Raw genomic sequence first — 17912 nt, forward strand, 5'->3', positions numbered from 1 at the left:
TGGCAAAATGAATCATCTAGTATTGCTATTATAAAAGCCAGGGTAATAAACAGAAAGGTTTGTCTCTGCTGTATATGTATCCATTCCTAATTAACTGGATACCACCGTTATCACAAAACCTCTTATACCAGCATTAAAAAAAAAGTATAATAAAGCAAATACACAATCCGCAATATGAGCTCTCTACCAACCGCTCAACGCACAGTTGCTTAACTAAAGCCTCTGTGAAAGATAAAAACATTGATGGTTCCATATAACTGGAAGAAGCCAGTGATAGAGGATCATTGACAACATCAACAGGTAGTTTCAGCCACCACCTTCTCCTGGACAGCCTTGTAGCATTGGAGACTGCAAAGAGGAAGCTTTGATTTTGAATCCCGATACTTATAAGGATTTGTACAAGATGGACCAGCACACTTCTCACGAGGTGGGGGATAACTGAAACAATACCAAGTGATATCATTAGCAGATAAGTAAAGTTTTGATGTGTTGCCAAACAAACAACAATAGTTTCAAACTTCTGACCAGCATTTGTGGTTGTAAAAATCAGGGAACAGCTAAAGCCAAATGCACTTTGCTAAGATTTCTTTATTGATAAAACAGCACAAATTTTTAATATCAATTTTCCCTCCTTATTTTACTGGTCAAGCATTCTAAAGATAATTCTAAGGAAGCCAGTCTGACAAAGCCCCATACATCAAATTCACAAAAGGTTCGATAGATGCATAAATGTCTAATTTTTGTCCAATTATGGTAGTCACATCATAGAAAAAGGTAAAGCCAAACACTCAGTTTTCTTTTTGATATAACAGGTCCAATACATCAAATTAGCATAGCCTAATACCTGACAGGTTTGGAGTTCAATATGCTAGGAAGCCCCATTTCCTCAGAAAAAGTCACAAACGTTCCAGTCGGACCCATTGTGTATCTGATGGTATTTGATGCAAGCATTAGTGCATTGGCTGCCCTTTCCTGCAAAGAATAATTTAATATAAGATGCAAGCAATACAAAACAATTGGAAGACTGTAGGAAATTGCAATACCTGTGCCAGTTCTTCCTGGCGCTTCTTTATTTTCTCTTCTCGCTTTTTCCTACTGGAGTCTTGACCAAGTATTTTCCTGATAGCTTCAGCCTACAAAATGAATTCAAATAGACATGCCTTGTTAGTGTAAAATCAAACATAGTGAGAGGAAAAAAAAACTGTAATTTGGAGAGAAAAAAACAAACCTCAGATTCCCTGGCAGCCTTCTCAACTTGCATTCTACGCCTCTGCGCAGCCTCAGCTTTCTTCAGTTGCTGGTCGACCTCTGAAAGCTTCTCCTTTTGTTCTGTAATTAAGCAACATGGTTAATGATTGAGTATGACATTGATAAAAAAAAAGTACAGTACAGATAAATGCTCACTTCTAGGCGGGGCAGGTGGTAATCCGTTGGGAAACTCAATTACACTAGCACTAGATGCAGAGGCATCTTTACTTGATTGAAGGGCCCGTTGACGAGTCGTAAGAGTCATTTCCCTCTTACTGTCCATCAATACATCAACAGATTCCTTCCTCTGTTTTTTCTTTTTCTTATCCTCAAGCTCACCATCAGACCCTGACTCGTCTTCATCCTCATAATCTGTGTCCTCATACACTCTATCAGATCTAGACCTTTTCTTACCGTCTTTGCCTGACCTTGGGGCAGCATTTTCCAAATTAGAGACACTAGATAGCTTTCGATGTTTCTTGTTTAATTCTTCTTCATCTCTATAGACTGCAGAAACTTTTGACGTTTTCAGCTTTTCCAAGTACCGAATCTCATCATCCTCGTCATCGTCATCACCAAATTCCCCATCAAGTACACGTCTCTTTGGTACTCGCTTGCTCTTACGAACTGGTTCAGACTTGTCTCCCAGCTTACTAGTTGTGTTCTTTCCAGAAATCTTCCCCATCAATGATTCCTCCTTCCCAAGACCAAAACCACCCCTCGAGAAATCCTTCCACGGAACACCTTGTAGACGACTCCTCTTATCCGAAGGAGAGTTATTATCGTCTGAATTACTCTGTAATAAAACAGATTGATGAGAGCAATCAAATCAGATTATATAAGTAAAAAAGAAATGAGAAAATATCTATATTTATATATAAGAAATAAAGACCACAGATACACTTCCATAAGAGTGAGATCTAAGAAGCCAGTACCAACTTCCCACTCCCAGACAGATCAGATAAGATATGCCTCAATAATCTCATGAAATAACATTTTATAGAGACTTCTCACCTATTAATGATAATTATAAAAATGGCAAATATCTTCTAACCAAAACCCATATTAGGTATCTCAGAGAAACTAAGCTTTTGGGTGGAAGCACTTAAATGATTCTAAATCTAATGCTCTCCTTCACAAAAGAGCTCTTTGGGCCTGACACATTAACAAGGCATGTGCCCACATTATCTTTGATTGAAATTTTATGTAATTAAGAAGAATTAGGACAAAGGGATCAAATTCATAACTACTTGGCCACAGAGGCTCATATAACAAGTCAAGGACCAATTCTCCTAAAAGTTTAAGCTTGTATATGGAAGCATTCAAATGGTTTTATATCTGTAACATATTATATAACTATAAATGTTGAGTAAGATGACACCATAAGTTCTGATATGATATCAGCTACGATTGAGTCCAAAATGAAATACCTGTTGCTTTTGGCGTGGTCTGGAGGCATCTGATGAACGAGACTTCATTGTTGTTCCACTTCCCGAAGCACCATTGGTTGCCGAATTGGCTTGAATAGTACGTGTCACTCCGCCAACCTTGAGTTTAACCTTTTTAACTCGGTTCTCATTCCCCAATCCATCCTGAGAGCCACCAAACTGTGCCAGACTCATGCTCTCAGGATTCCTTCCACCATACAAATCTGCATTTCTCAACTCTGAATCCAAGCTATCCTTTGTTTTGCTAGAACCTTTCCAATTTGCTGGAGCAAGAACCCCTTCACTACAGCGTTTATTATTTGAACCGCTCCGTACAGGCTCATTACTATAAAATGTATGGAACCCTCCATCTTTTTTACTCTTTTTATGGGATTTTTCGTCTTCAGCTCCAGTACCAGAGGAGGTTTGAGAGACACAATGGTTAAGATTGAATTCCTTTCTCTTGGAATTCGCATCGTAACCAACATTCTCATCACTAGAGGCCTTGCCAGCATCCTCCGAAGGCGTCGACGACAAGGGAGACAGTTCCTGACCTTCAGAAGCATGCTGTGAATCAGGCCGAGGCCTGCGCGAAGTCTGACTCCTCTTCCTCCTCACAGCATTGCTGAGGCCGTCGAACTGGGTACCTCCCAAATCTTCCATTAAATCTTCTTATTACACAACAGCACAGGTCCCTACTGTTGCACTTCCAATCACTCCCGAGGGAAAACCCTCAAAAACCACTATTTATTCCGCTGCAATTGAGTTACACGAAACCATCAGCAACCACATTGATCATTCTCTAAACCAAACCACATTATTTCCAATTTAACCTAACTTTAACTTCTCTCTTCCACTCTTCACAAAAAAAAAAAAAAAAGACTTGAACACAGTGAAATAAACTCAAACTCAAACTCATAGTTGAATTTCAATTAAGATTATTTTCTTAGACAAGGTTTCAAATTGACTACAAAATTCGAATCAGTAGGAGTGACGCGGCACTTGTGCACAACATTGCGGTTCAATTCACAGTAGAAATCGAAATACACAAATACTCATTTCAAAAAACAGCAAATTGGAAACCTAAGCACCCAATTGAAGCAAAAAGAGAGGGAGATTTAGTAAAATTGAGAAGAAGCAAGGGGCGAATTTGGTAAAGACCTCAATGTTGGCGCGAATTTTATTTTCCTTCTCTGTTGTTAGCGCTAACCCTTTTGGGCATAGGAGTGTGGGATCAAAGGGAAAGAAGGTGTAGACGGAGGAAGGGGTTCCGTTCCGTTATTATTGTGTGGTGTGTTGAAGTTGGGAAGTATGTATCAGAGGTTGGGTATTTGGCCTTTGCGGCGAGGGTTTGGGGAAGATGAAGAAAACGGAGATGATTAGCTTTTGTAATTGTAATAGAAGCAAATGCTGGCTCATCCGCTGCCATTTTCTTCTCGAGGAGCCATGTTGGGAAGACCGATAACACTCCAAAAACCGCATGCGTCAAAATAAAACTTCATTTTCCCCATGCTTTTTTTTCTTCTCTTTGTTAGTGTAAATTTCATATTAGCAAAATAATTTAACTTACCTATATACTTAATTTTTCTAATCACGTGTTTTTTTAATCTATTTTTAATAGTTTTTTTTAAAATAACCTATATCATAAGTTAAATTATTTATTGTGAAATTAAAATAATTTATATATTCAATATGAACATTTTAATTAGTTTTTGGATTAATTAAGTTTTAGTCTCTAAAGTTATGCAACCTCCATGTTTTAATCTCTAGATAAATTTTCGTCCTTAATATTTCCACCATCAATAATTCACATCCTTGGTGTTAAGGGTGACATGGACCCAAATTCTCCAGTTATGGTTTGTCATGTAGGAAAGCAGATTTCCATGAATACATGTGTTATGAGTTGGATTTTATATTTTTCTCAAGAAACATCAACTTTAAATTGGAAACATTGTTCACTTAAATATGTGTTGTGTCTTAGTCTTTCCTCCTTCCGTGATCTCTATTCCCTAGAATGTTGCTCTATGGTCAAACGAATGGTTTCCTAAAGTGAGCATTTGGCATTATCAGCAGCTACGAAGAAGAGGAAAGTTGCATTCAACTTGTATTCTTCATCAATTAAAAGGAGGTGTTGTGCATGTGGTGAGAGAGCAATATTCTCAACGCAAGAAGCACAGCTAACTTTGAAAGGATGTTTTGGAAATGTCCTACTTTTTTTTTTTTGACTGATGGAGATGTCCTAATTAACAAGTGTGTTTGGTTTTCTGACTTAATTTGGGATTATATTCCTTTTTTTAGTTTTAATGTTTTAGAGATGAAGCATTATTTGTGTACCCTGTGATTGTTGTTTGTGATGTATAGTTACTTTACTTAGGAACTAAACGGAAAGGTGTGAATGTTATTGGTACCAATCAAGCAGAACCTATGGATGAGTTATTTGAGAAAATGAATAGAAAGATGGCTAAGTTGAAAAGGTTGAGTGAATAAAGAATGAAGGGGGAAGTGCTGGATTAGATTGGTGTTGTGTGGTTTAGACAATAGAAATGTTTGATGGATTTAAGAAGTAATGTGTTTTGATTTCATGTCGTTAAGTTTTTTTTGTTGTAATGTGATCAATGTTGTGGAAGTAATAAATTTATGTTGTTCTGCTACTATGTTCAATGTTAGATTGAATTTGTGCAAGAGAAAAATGGTATTTTTGGCATTGGTGTTTTAGGAAACATTTTGGTGTGTTTTTGGATTGATGGTACACAATAGAAATGAAGTCTAAATGGGTTCCATTATGACTTTTATTTATAACAAAAATAAAATTGATAAAGAAAATTTAGAAGGAGAGTGACGGTTTAAACCTATAACCTGTCGATCAATCCTTTTTAAATGTTACACAAATAATTGATCAATAAAAGTTATGCAAATAATTTTTCACAAATGGGGGCTTTGATCGATAAATTCTGTGCAAATAATTTTTCTCAAATTTTATCATCAATTACATTTTAAAGTTACATTGCATATTCAAAATAGGAGACTCGTTCACCTCCAAGCTCCAAATCCTTGTGTTCAAAAGATCCCATGAGACGGAACACAACAATGAATGCCATCACACGCACAACAAATTAATATTCCAATAAGCATACAATGAAATCAATAACAAAAATCCAATAAAATAAATGTCATTATTATTTAACATTTAAAATAGATTAAAAAAACTAAAACACTGGACAAAATAAAAGTGTAAAAACTAAGACCAGTAGTCAAAAAATTTAAGAACAAAAATTATAGCTACTTTACCAAAAAAAACTCATACAAGATAGAATATAATTTTAGCTACTTCTATTTTAGGAAAAATTGCGTCCTTCTCTCCTTATATGTATCTTCTTACATGACCGATTTTAGTGAAGAGTACCATGTTATTTATGGGCATAAACTAATATAAAGGGGTCGAGTTTTATTATTAGGCTTAATTTAAAAAAAATATATAAAATTTATCTCCAACAAACTAATTTGATGCATTTTGTCTCTAATTTTTTAAAAAAACTTGTAAATTTTATATTTTATTGTTGAGTTAACGTCATAGGTTAAAATCATTGTATTTTTTACCCTCAAATTTTTATTTTTTTTTGACAAATTTTACCTCTTGACATTTATGTTGCCATATTAGCTCAATTAGCAAAGGTAAAATTTATAATTTTTAAAAAAATTGAGATAAAATAAATCAAATTAAATTTATTAAAGAGAAAATTTATCAAAAAAAAAAAGAAACTAAAAAATGTAATTAAACCTTATTATTACAGTCTTCATATACTGACGCTGACGAGTGTGGCGCGTAGTAGTACGGTTTTTTTCTGTAAGCTTCTTGTGATGTGGAAAGGAAAGCTTTGCTTTGCTTTGCTGAGATGCCCATTTCTCCGAACGAACACAAATAATTAAGAACCTGACATTCGACATGCACCCACAACAAATATGCATATGATCATCAAACAAAATTTAAAGAAGATGTGTAGTGTATAGCACAGAATCAACACCATGCATATATAAAAGACGTGTCCTCTGCCATTAATGAAAAAAAAAACTGCAGAAGTACTGCAGCTCCTGATCCAACCATACACCTACATACATGTATTTAACTCTATACGCTCAGCATCATTTTTCCTCCCACAACAAAAATTCAAAACCCTTGAGCCCTCTTATAGTGTCCCACCCACGTCACAATACGTGACCAAAAAAAAACCTTAACGATGATATAAATAAATATATGAATATCACCGCATGCGGATGCACCTTCTCCTGCCACTTACGTACTCAATAATAAATAAACAATTAATCAAGCGAAGAAAAACTGGTTATGACTATTAACTATCTCATCCATGATGGCCAAGCAATTGCCAGCAAGCTGATACACAGTGAGAGAGTCATCAGGGAAAGGAAATTGAGCTCCGGGTGATTCCACAAACGCGTCTTCGCAAGTTGTCTGGTCCGAAATAACGGAGCTGAACTTGTAATAAGCATCAACTACGTTCTGTTGGTTCAGCAACTCCACGGCCTCTTTGATGGTACTAACAATGCTTTTGTATCGTGACCTGCATATGTCGAGTGGCTCACGTGCGTTTCTGTTGGTGTTGGGGTCGTTGAGTGTGTTTGCAATGACGTCGGCGACCTTCAAGGTTTGGTTATGCGTGGCTTCAACTTCGTTCAGGAGGGCCTTGATGGGGTCGAAGAAGGAGCCTTGGAAGAATGGGGCAATGGTATCGCCGCAGAGGGTTGGGTTCTCTGTGGATTTGCAGAAGTCTAGGACCTTGGGGTTGGGTGATTTTAACATGTTTTGGGTTTTTGAGAGGGCTTTCTTGAAGATGGAGTCTATGGTTTTGGTTTTGGTGTTGGTGTGGGTTGGGAATGGGGAGGGAGAAGGAGCAATAATGCTGCTGATGGCATGGGTGGATAGGAGGAGAAATGAGAGGGACACGGTGAAAAGAAGGTAACTTTTGTTGAAACCCATTGTCTCTGAACTTCTTCTATTCGGAGAAGGGTTGTGGAAGCAGAGACAAAGGGGAACGTACCTTGCGTCGGAAATGAGGGAGCAGGGTGGTGGGTTTTTATTTCTGAGCGTGGATGCTGAAAATTGGATGGTGGGTTTTTAGCCCTAGTTTATTTGTGTGCTAATCCCAGGGAAGGTTACATAATTAGAAAAACAAGATGTTGACTTGGTAAGACTAATGAAAACTAGGACCCAAAATGGAATGTGTTACGTGGTCTATGTTTCCACAAACGAGTTATCACAACTTCAAAAATAGAAAAGGGAAAAAAAAGTCAAGTTTAGACTGACTTTAAAAAAAATAGATTTATGAAGATTTAAAAAAAAAAAAAAGATTTGACTTTGGAGGGGAAATTTTGAAACTTAACTGTCTCCTGGGGTAAAACAGGATGCTAGATTAGCAGGAAAGATGACAAAAGCAGCTCAAAGAAATCAATTAACACAATCGAAGAATACAAGTGATGTCTTCCTTTGTTCAAGTCAAAGGATAAATAAAACTAGTGAGCCGGTTTGGCAAATTTTGTTCTATTTATACAAGCAATTACCCAACTCATCTTTTTAAATAACTAATCTGCTAACGAATTTTGTTCTATTTATACAAGCAATTATTACAATCATATTACCCTTCCACTCACCAACAAAATGCTTAAATCTATTTGGAAAAATTATGTGCCTTATGCTTCATGAGGTTAAAAAAACATTTTGGTTGAAAGCTTGCAAAGTGCTCACAAAAATGGGAAAGAAAGAAAACATTATGAATGGCTAAGTTTTCTCAGTTTTCATCGTCCTTCACAAAGATCTTCAGAGAAAACCACAGTCCTAGAAATGTTGTCATTGTCAAAGGCACTTAGACCAGAGTAAGGACCTGAAGAGAACATTGAAGATGTTCCATCAAATTCAAAAGTGCTAGAGGACTGTCGTAGGTTGGGTCGTGCATTGGATGAGGCTAACACAGAATCTTGGTATTCTGTGACGCGCTGCACCATTTTAAGTGACTGTACCACTTCACCCATTGTGGGTCGTTGGTTTGCTTCTAGAGCAACACAGGCTGCAGCAATAGTGCAAACACGTACAAAATCTTCCTTTGGATACTTTCCACCAAGTCTTGGATCAGCAATCTCTTCCAACCGGTCCTTATCTCTAAGGATTGGCCTAGCCTGAAAGGAAAAATGAACTTACTAACTACCTACTCAATGTAAAAGTTTCAAAGGATGGATTTAAATTAAATCTTTCATATTTCCTAGTATAAATATAGAAAACATGGGAAGTTGCTCTGAACTTGACATAAATAACATTGTCTCACAAGGTATGGAACTAACCCAAGTAACAAGATTCTCTTGTCCAGTTGGCTGTGACATATCCACAGGCTTCCTGCCAGTAAGCAGTTCCAGCAAGACAACACCATAGCTATAAACGTCACTTTTAACAAGTAGGTGTCCAGTCATGGCATATTCAGGAGCAACGTACCTACATAGAAGTTTCATTTAACCTTAAAAAATTAAATTATATGGAAATAACAAGTCAAAGAATGAAAGAATATATCAAGACTAACCCAAATGTCCCCATGACACGAGTAGACAAATAATTAGATCTGCCTTCAGGTGCTTGCTTAGCAAGACCAAAATCTGCAACCTTAGCATGAAAATTGTTCTCAAGCAATATGTTGGATGCCTTGAAGTCTCTATGTATTACACAGGGCTGTGAGTCTTCATGCAGGTATGAAAGTCCCCTTGCAGCATCAAGCGCAATCTTCATTCTGGTGTCCCAATCCAAAGGACAATTGATTCCCAAGGGACCTGCCGGGCAAAATCAAGGCCGATTTCAGTTTAAGGCATAAAACACACATTGAGAAAACTATACTAAGTACAATAAGTCAATAATAGAACAAAGAAAGCATGTACCATACAATGCTAAAAGCTGAACCCATGATTCGAAAAATTACATTACCATGAAGCCAAGCCTCCAAACTTCCATTAGGGACAAGCTCATAGCAAAGTACATTTTGTGATGAGTCACGATTACTAAAGTATCCCACTAGTTTTACAAGGTTACGATGATGCAACCGGCTAAGCATCTCAACCTCAACCAAAAACTCTTTGTCACCCTGTTGCCCTCCATTTGTAAGCCTCTTAATTGCTACATGAGTACCATCATTTAAGACACCTTTAAAAACTCTACCAAACCCTCCTTCTCCAAGAACACTCGCTGGTTCAAAATTGTTTGTTGCTTCTTTAAGCTCTTCATAAGCAATAAATCGTGTACTAGTTGGGTGGGGAAGAGAACCCACAGTTGAAATTGCACTCTCTGTCCTTGGCTTTTCTGCAAGAGAGAAAACATTAGTAGCAGGGACAATAATGCAAAATAGAAGCCACACAAGATAATGAAAACAAATTTAAAAAAACATCTACAACTGTTACTACCACTACTAATACCAAATTACCAATCCTATACAGACGCGAGCATCATAAATTTCTATTTAATTCATCAATAGTGTGTCATTTCTTCATAAATAATAAATTTCTATTTAATTCATCAATAGTGTGTCATTTCTTCATAAATAACACATTTAGAGTCGCTCAACATATGATCTTACATTCTACCCAATGTTACTAATGGTGGATGGCCGAAATTTCTGCCATATAAGCATGCCATTGCACCTTATGGCACTGCCATGGCAGGCTTCCCTTCACAAATTGCCTATGGCGGTTGGCAAGAAATCCGCCATGCTATTCCACCATGGCGGCTGGCTATCGAACAACACTGATTCTATCTTATTGTTCAAAAAGTACACATGCAGGATGAAACCTATGAAGCATAAACATCTCTCTAGTTGTAGTGTCAAACACCAACACTCTGTGACACTTGTTTGGCATGTGTCAAAAACTTTTGATTAGGTGTCTAATTAAAAAAAATGTTGTCTTGGACACTTAAGTCGATACCTCTACACAACAAGGACACTTGAGCCAACACCTTCACATGGATGGACATACACTAATATTATTAAAAAAATATTCATTTTTAACTTTTAGATAAATCAGGTTAAAATATAATATAAAATATTAAAAAATAATGTCTCTTGCCATTTTTGAGGCTTGCTATCATAGAAAATACATAGAAGGTTGGTTTAAAAAGGTGAATATTCATCAATTTAGATCTCTTGGTTTTGTGTGTGTGTGTTATGCAGTGCTCCAGTGTCTTATACTTTAAACATTAGCTGTGTCAAAATGTCCATGTACATGTCATGTCTAGTGTCCATGTCAGAGTCCATGCTTCATAGGAAGAAATCCTAAAGAGAATTCTCAACTAAGGAAGATCAATGGATGTCCAATAGAAGTCTATACTGTTTTGCTCCAAACACACTTCAAACTGTGAGAGTGGTGACCACTGGCATTCTTCATTGTATAAAAATTCTAGGATGAAATCCTAAAGAAGAATCAAGTTTCTCAACAAAGTTAAAAAAAAAATTACAATTTTGATCCAAACTAATAACCGCCGCCCAGAGAATTGTCACAATTGGCAACCTTCAGTGAGTCTAGTAGGCATAACATTTTTTAACGAGTGGGAGTCAATAATTTCATTTTTTCATTCCCAATTCAGGAGGAGATTCTCAATAATTTCAATTTTCTATTCCTGATTCAACAATAAAAATTGTGTACTCCAAGTGTCATGATCTGAAGTCACAATACATTCAAAAACACATTCATATTCCAGTCCAAACAGAGGTTCTCAAGATTAATTTATTATTTATAAATGCTTTTCGACCACTTGTGCCAAACAATTACAGCTCTGGTTTTCCACAAGTAGTAGTCAATAATTTCAATTTTCTATTATCAATTAAGAAGGATAAAATTGCATTCTAAACAAATTTAAAGATCCCAATTTCAATTCATAATACCCTCATAAAACACCCATATTCAAGTCCAAGTATGATTAATTTATGAACTCTTTCAAAAATTTGAATTTTTTATTCCCAATTCAGCAGGATAAAATTGACTTCTAAACAATTCTTGCCATATTCAACTCAAAAAAAATCTGTAGATTAATTTATGAACCCTTTCTTTATCACTTGTGCCAAACAATTATAGCTTTGCAGTGGAATATGCTCCTTCCCATACAACACTCTTTGTGTGCATGCGTGCACACACACATGTGCAAGTGCATACAAGTTCCTTTTCTTTATGGAAGTTTTCCTTTAAATATTTCTCTCTTCCCTTTTCTTTGATCCACATTGTAGTTTTTATCTTTTAAATACTCTCTCTCCCTGTTTTCCTTTTCTGTGACACGTAGTATTACCTTTAAATTGATTAATTTGCCTCTATTTAATGCTTATATTATGTAATTACTGACGCTATGATATCCAAATTATACAAAGGTAGAAAAACATAATCCACAGTTATCCATCATCACTGGGTTGTTAAAGGAATCTAAAATATGTCATATAAAAACAGAACTACAATTATAGATACTTACCAGCTTTTTCCCTTTAAATACTCTCTCTCGCTCTCCCTGTTTTCCTTTTCTATGACACGTAGTTTTACCTTTGGATTAATTTGCCTCTATTTAATGTTTATATTCAGTAATTATTGATGCTACGATATCCAAATTATACAAAGGTAACCAAACATAATCCACAGTGATCCATCATTACTAGGTAGTTAAAGGAATCCAAACTATGTCATATAAAAACAGAAAAAGAAATTATAGATATTTACCAGTTTCTATCGGAGGTGTCTTTGCTTTTGACAGAAACGTACATAAACAGAATATAAGTACAGATATGATAGCAATGAAGATTATGCCAATAGCAATTCCAAGAATAAGAAACAAATTTGAATGCCTTCCTCTTTTCGGAGAACTCGATGATGATGTAGAAGTAGGTGAATGATGCAAAGGTGTATTCACAGGTGATGCAGCTAATGTAGGAGCTGAAACATAGAAAAATATGTTAATCTACACAAGGGACTTGTTTCTTTATTCTCTTAGTTCAAAAACAGTAGAAAAAACCATCTAGCATTAAACTAGATAAAGACAAAGGCTTTGAAGTGTATGCAATATTAAATATTAAATTCAAACTACATATGTAAATCCACAATATAGACAGATAAAATTCAAAAATAGTACACCTTTAATAACATACATAACACTACTCAAATTTACATTTCACAATCAACAAACCAGCAAAAAAAAACTTTCATAAGTGTCATCATTGTCTGTTGCTCACTGCTAAAATACAAAATCTATGAAGAACTATGTAGATAGCAGTCATCAGATGTCGAGAGTAAAAAAACAGACCCTTTGCATAATTTTCTCTTCTCTTTACATTTCACAATCAACAAAGCAGCAAAATACTTTCATAGGCATCAACACTGTTTACTGTTCACTAGTAAAATATAAACTCTACGAGGAATTGTTTAAAAAGTTATCAGATGTCATTAGTAAAGAAATAGACCCCTTTAGCATAAACATAACTTTCTCTTCTCCTTATCATTTTGGCAGAAATAATGAAATAAAAACAAATGGAGATGAATAAAGGCAAAGCTGTAAAAATAAGATTTATATAAATCTCCCATTTGTTATCTATACTAAATACAAATATAGACTATCTATGTTATCTATACAATAATAATCTCTCTGTTAGTTCCAGTGATTAGTAATGACATTTAAATACAGAGGGTCAATTACCTTGAGAAGGCGGAGGTGGTTCAAACCACGTTAAATTGAGAAGTTTGTATCCACCCACTAATCCAGGGTCTAATTGAACCTTATGCATTGAAAGCGAAGAGTTTATTCTAGAAACTTCATTGGCAGAAAAACTGATGCCTTTATGTGGAGTAATATTCATTGATATATTTAATGTTGATAAGCTGAGTACATAAAAGTTTATCAGTTCAATCTGGGTATTTCGCAACCCAAGCTGGGTAGCTAATTCTTCAAGAAAATCATTCCAACTAGGATTTTGAGAGACATTCGAAAGAAAAAGGTCTAGCTTTATGGGATATGCACAGTGGCAATCCTTACTACCCCTTTTCAGCACCATGTCTTGTTTACAACAATCTGCCAGAATAAAAATAAGCAACCGTGTCAGTATCAGTTTCAGGTTCCAAAGCTCACAAAAATCATGAAATATAATGTAATGTTTATAACAACAGCAAAAATAGCAAAAACAACAAAGCCTTATCCCACTAAATATATTTTAATTTTTATATTCAAGATTAATTTGCTATTTAAGGACATGCCAAATTTTCAAAGGTCAGCTCGCTTTGAAAAAAATGAAACAAAAACATTACAAATTAAATCTATCTATAAGGAAGGGGGGGGGGGAGTGATGACTTACTAGAAGCATAAGGAGACAATGGTGGCTGGGCCAAAGCGGAAGGGCCTGCAGCTGCAGTAGAATGCACAGGAGCAATATTTTTAAAGACAGAAATTGGAGGTTTCACTTCACTCTTCTTCTTGAACGGTATGGATAAATGTGAACTTGCAGGGGAGTGGCCATTGCTTGTGAAAGGACCATATAAAGGAGGATTGACTGTTGACAGTGCTGCAATTGGTGCACCATGAGAAAGCACATGCTTCAACACATGGTGATTTGCTGTTAGAGGTAGATCATGAACAACAACAAAGGCCAAAGGTGATCTAGAATCATATAAAGAAGGGGGCTCCATTGTTTTATCATTTTCACCAGCCTCAATCATATATACCAGGCAAGATAATATAAGAATCCATTTCAGCACCAAGCCTTGAACCTTTTTCAATATACCTGCATCATTAGCAAAAGGCCAAAACCAACTATCAAGAACACTTTACTGACTGTAAAATGCAAAAAAATAAAAAATAAAAATCACTTTTGAAAAGCAGGCTGAAATGAATTGTAATTGCTTCTCAAGTAAAATCGGTGACAAAAGGCAAAGCTGTATAATGAGTATCTTCATTTAATATCAGGATAATGTTCCAAAGTTTGAACTACTAGCATTTTGTTCCTTCTGGTGACCTTTGAATTTGGATTGGTTAAATTTTCAATTTGAATTAATATTTTACGATTCAAATACTTTTCAAAATGAAAGGAACAAAATGAGATATTGCCATGTAATCTTTCTAGTCATTCTTTGCTCATCTTTATAAAAACTAAAAAAGAAAATATATGTATATATATATATATATATATATAACTCTCTTAATTGAAAATTGAAATTATTTAACCTCCCTTCCACATACCTCTCGATCCAAATATAATATTAATCAAAAGATGGTTAGCACAAACTGATTATAGAATGAACAAAACCTCAACTAGATCCTATCCAAAAGGTAAAAAAAATCCTCATTCCGGTTATCCGAGTTTCAATAATCGGTTTTCTTCCCATTCTTCAATCACAGGATCATGCCTATAGTGGCAACTGACAAGGTCAATTATACTGCACCATATTAACAGATTTTACAAGATTAACTACAGAACAAGCTCTTGTCCATTCAGCACATATGCAAAAACTTATACACTCTTCCTGCGTCGATTTCAAGTTGAAAGCACAGCACCTATTGATGGTTGAGCAGCATTTCTCAAGAGGAAATGACAGCGCACGCGAGACTTCAAATTGTAACTCTCTTGGGTTTCTTAGTTACTTAAACAAATCTAACTCAAAACAAAGCTCCGATTCCATTATCTCCTGACTTCCAATGCATACTCGTTCGTGTAAATAACTACAAGAAAGCATAAATCAGTCAAACGAAGGAAGAAGAGCAGAAAACGTATCATTACCAATTGACATGACCGACGCCGTTGATTGTCCCCGAACGGATCAGATCTACTGGATTTGGAGGAAATCAACGGCGAGAGATGGCTGAAGCAACACTAGGAGCAAGGACCGCAAGTAATAGCAGAAAAGAAAGGTGGATCCAAACCCGGAATTTTCTTCATGGATGATATAGTTCCGAGTTGAGACAGTGATCTCCGAGTCAAGCTCGCCATAGCAGAGTGGAATCGGAGAACCGTGATTTCGAGCGGCGATGTCGTTATTCCAGCGGGTAGTCCAGAGAGTGGGTTTTTCTCTTTCAAATATAAATAAATTGGGTTCAAATGGTTTTCGCCGTTTTTTTTTGTTTTTGTTTTTGTTTTGGATTTTCTTATTTTTTGGTTTCCGTTGCGTTGGGGAGCAGAGGCAGAGGCGGAGGGTTTTAAAATGCGGAGCCGAACGTGCGCCGTTAACGGAAAAGAACAAACTAACGGTAAGCGCCTAAAAAGGGAGGCCACTATACGAGAGAGACAGCGGCCCGCTTTATTTGTTTTTATTCTGGTTGCAGTGGATTTGACTTTTGACTAGGCAGCGTTTAATTTTTTTTATCAAATAAAAAAATTAATAATTAACAATTAATATTTGTTTAAAAAAATAATATTGTAATTGGCCTAATGTTTCTTTTTCGGATTTTTTATTTTGATCAAACTAATATTTCTAGATTCAAATTTTTTTTACTAGAAGTAGGCATGAATTGACTTTGATGAGTTTCTACTATGCCTTTAAACTTGATCCAATACCGGAATGAGTAAGGTTGAATTGCAAAATTTGCTTTGAAAAAATGATGCTAGGCTACATGCCTAACATGGAAAAATCACTTGTTAAAATAAGAAAAATTAAATATTCATCATGTGTGACAAACTTTAAATGGAATAACCCTTACTTCAAATCTCGATTGAGAGTTTCAAACATAATTACACTTAAAAGTTCTACATGTATTGTTTGATCATGTCTTAATTTCAAAAACAATTAATGCATTCTACATTGGATAATTTTAAAGACAAAGGGCTAAATCCAATCCAAAAGTCTCTTATGACAATGGAACATGCAAAAAGACTTTTTGATTGAAGTGTGTATGTGTATGCTTTGATTAAAGTATACAAATTTTAAGAATCAACTATTATAAGTAATTCATCATATATTACATTCTACAACTTTTAGATTAATCTCTAGTGCACAATCTTACTCTAGATTATCCCTACAAAAAAAAAAAAACTCTCTCCGCTCCTTTGTATCATTATCCAATGAATAATTCTTAATCCTCATACAATCTCTCTGTTACCTTTCATGGTAAGTTTTAAATATGTTTTATATATACTTCCAAAATAATAAATACTTTTACTTTTTATTTAACACTTACCATAAAAAGGTAGTAAGATGATTTGTATGAGGATTTAGTATTAGTCTTATCCAATCGACATTATTTGGGCAACGACAATCCTTTTATTTTCCTTCTTTCTCCTTCATTTTCTCCATTTTTTACATTACAAATCTTATGTCACACAAGTTAACAAAGGTTGGATTTTTCATCACCACCCCTTTTGTTCCTCATTCCTAAATCCCAATCAATAATCAAACAAAAAAAAAAATTTAGGGAAAAAATAAAATGGAAATTAATCAAAGAGGTTAAAGATGTGCAACAACAACAATAGAGAAGCCATGTCATTGAAAAGTAGTTATAGCTGAACTTGCCACAAAATTGTTTGATGACCAAAACAAACTCGAATCATGCTTAAGTGACGTTGTTTGCAACTCCAAGAAAATACCTTACAATATCAAAGGCAATGTCGTTGATAAAAATATTATAAATAATTGACTTACTTTCACTCCTTCTAACATCAATATCACCTTGTCATTTCGACCATGAGATTTTTTCCTCTTCCATGAACACATTATCTCAATTGAAGTGAGCTTTATTGTCGATTAGATGCTCACAAGCTTTGGGAAACACAATGTAGATGAACACCAACTTCCAATCCTCCACCTCTCCCCCTTTGTGCATCTTTCTCTCTCATTTCTCCATCTCTTCTTTCTTTGTCTTATTTCCAAAGTCATTTTAGGTTATCTCAATTTTTATTTTTTTTTGCCTCTTGTTAATATTGCAAAACTATTTTTTCACAATGTAGTTATGCATAATATAAAATAAAACAAATTACATTAACATTCATGGAATTTCATGTAATTACACAAATATCCCTTACTTTCATTTTTTTAGTAAGGGATGTTAGTATAAATTTCCAGGGATGTCACTGTAATGTTTTTTTTTTCAAACATTACTATTAATGTTTTCAAAAAGGGAGTTAGTTTAGGAAAATTAAAAAGTGTGACATTATGTGTAGTTTAATAAAAGTTTAAGGAGTGTTATTGTAATTTGCTATATAAATTAATATCTATATTATAATATTTTTATAATGAAAAAGT

At 35.1% G+C, this 17912-nt stretch overlaps 3 protein-coding genes across 3 annotated transcripts; all 3 read right to left on the bottom strand.

Moving 5' to 3' along the window:
• Window positions 1-4222, bottom strand: LOC100793005 (calponin homology domain-containing protein DDB_G0272472). The gene is made up of 7 exons (XM_003520707.5): window positions 3837-4222; window positions 2679-3430; window positions 1405-2044; window positions 1229-1329; window positions 1044-1133; window positions 845-972; window positions 1-438 (listed from the first exon to the last, which is right to left on the bottom strand). Exons 2-7 carry the CDS (start codon window positions 3336-3338, stop codon window positions 294-296), a joined length of 1764 nt encoding a protein of 587 aa, XP_003520755.1. The 5' UTR covers window positions 3339-3430; window positions 3837-4222; the 3' UTR covers window positions 1-293.
• Window positions 4223-6703: 2481 nt separating this feature from the next.
• LOC102660506 (uncharacterized) lies at window positions 6704-8034 on the bottom strand. The gene has a single exon (XM_006577107.4). It carries the CDS (start codon window positions 7666-7668, stop codon window positions 6997-6999), a length of 672 nt encoding a protein of 223 aa, XP_006577170.1. The 5' UTR covers window positions 7669-8034; the 3' UTR covers window positions 6704-6996.
• A 225-nt stretch (window positions 8035-8259) lies between these two features.
• Window positions 8260-15986, bottom strand: LOC100793528 (proline-rich receptor-like protein kinase PERK3). The gene is made up of 8 exons (XM_003520708.5): window positions 15458-15986; window positions 14039-14464; window positions 13387-13758; window positions 12417-12629; window positions 9652-10023; window positions 9257-9500; window positions 9024-9171; window positions 8260-8861 (listed from the first exon to the last, which is right to left on the bottom strand). The coding sequence occupies exons 1-8, from the start codon at window positions 15465-15467 to the stop codon at window positions 8484-8486; spliced, it is 2163 nt and encodes a 720-aa protein (XP_003520756.1). The 5' UTR covers window positions 15468-15986; the 3' UTR covers window positions 8260-8483.
• Between the last annotated feature and the right edge of the window lie 1926 nt (window positions 15987-17912).

This window comes from Glycine max, chromosome 3 (assembly GCF_000004515.6).
Source record: "Glycine max cultivar Williams 82 chromosome 3, Glycine_max_v4.0, whole genome shotgun sequence".
In the NCBI taxonomy this organism is placed as follows: Eukaryota; Viridiplantae; Streptophyta; class Magnoliopsida; order Fabales; family Fabaceae; genus Glycine; species Glycine max.

Coding starts and splice junctions, on each gene's coding strand:
- LOC102660506 (XM_006577107.4), bottom strand. CDS start 7,668: ATGGGTTTCAACAAAAGTTACCTTCTTTTCACCGTGTCCCTCTCATTT.
- LOC100793528 (XM_003520708.5), bottom strand. Junction 9,172..9,256: donor CGTGTCATGGGGACATTTGG/GTTAGTCTTGAT, acceptor ACTTCTATGTAG/GTACGTTGCTCCTGAATATG. Junction 8,862..9,023: donor AAGAGAATCTTGTTACTTGG/GTTAGTTCCATA, acceptor TTTTCCTTTCAG/GCTAGGCCAATCCTTAGAGA.
- LOC100793005 (XM_003520707.5), bottom strand. CDS start 3,338: ATGGAAGATTTGGGAGGTACCCAGTTCGACGGCCTCAGCAATGCTGTG. Junction 2,045..2,678: donor GACCACGCCAAAAGCAACAG/GTATTTCATTTT, acceptor GTTTTATTACAG/AGTAATTCAGACGATAATAA. Junction 973..1,043: donor GCCAGGAAGAACTGGCACAG/GTATTGCAATTT, acceptor TATTCTTTGCAG/GAAAGGGCAGCCAATGCACT.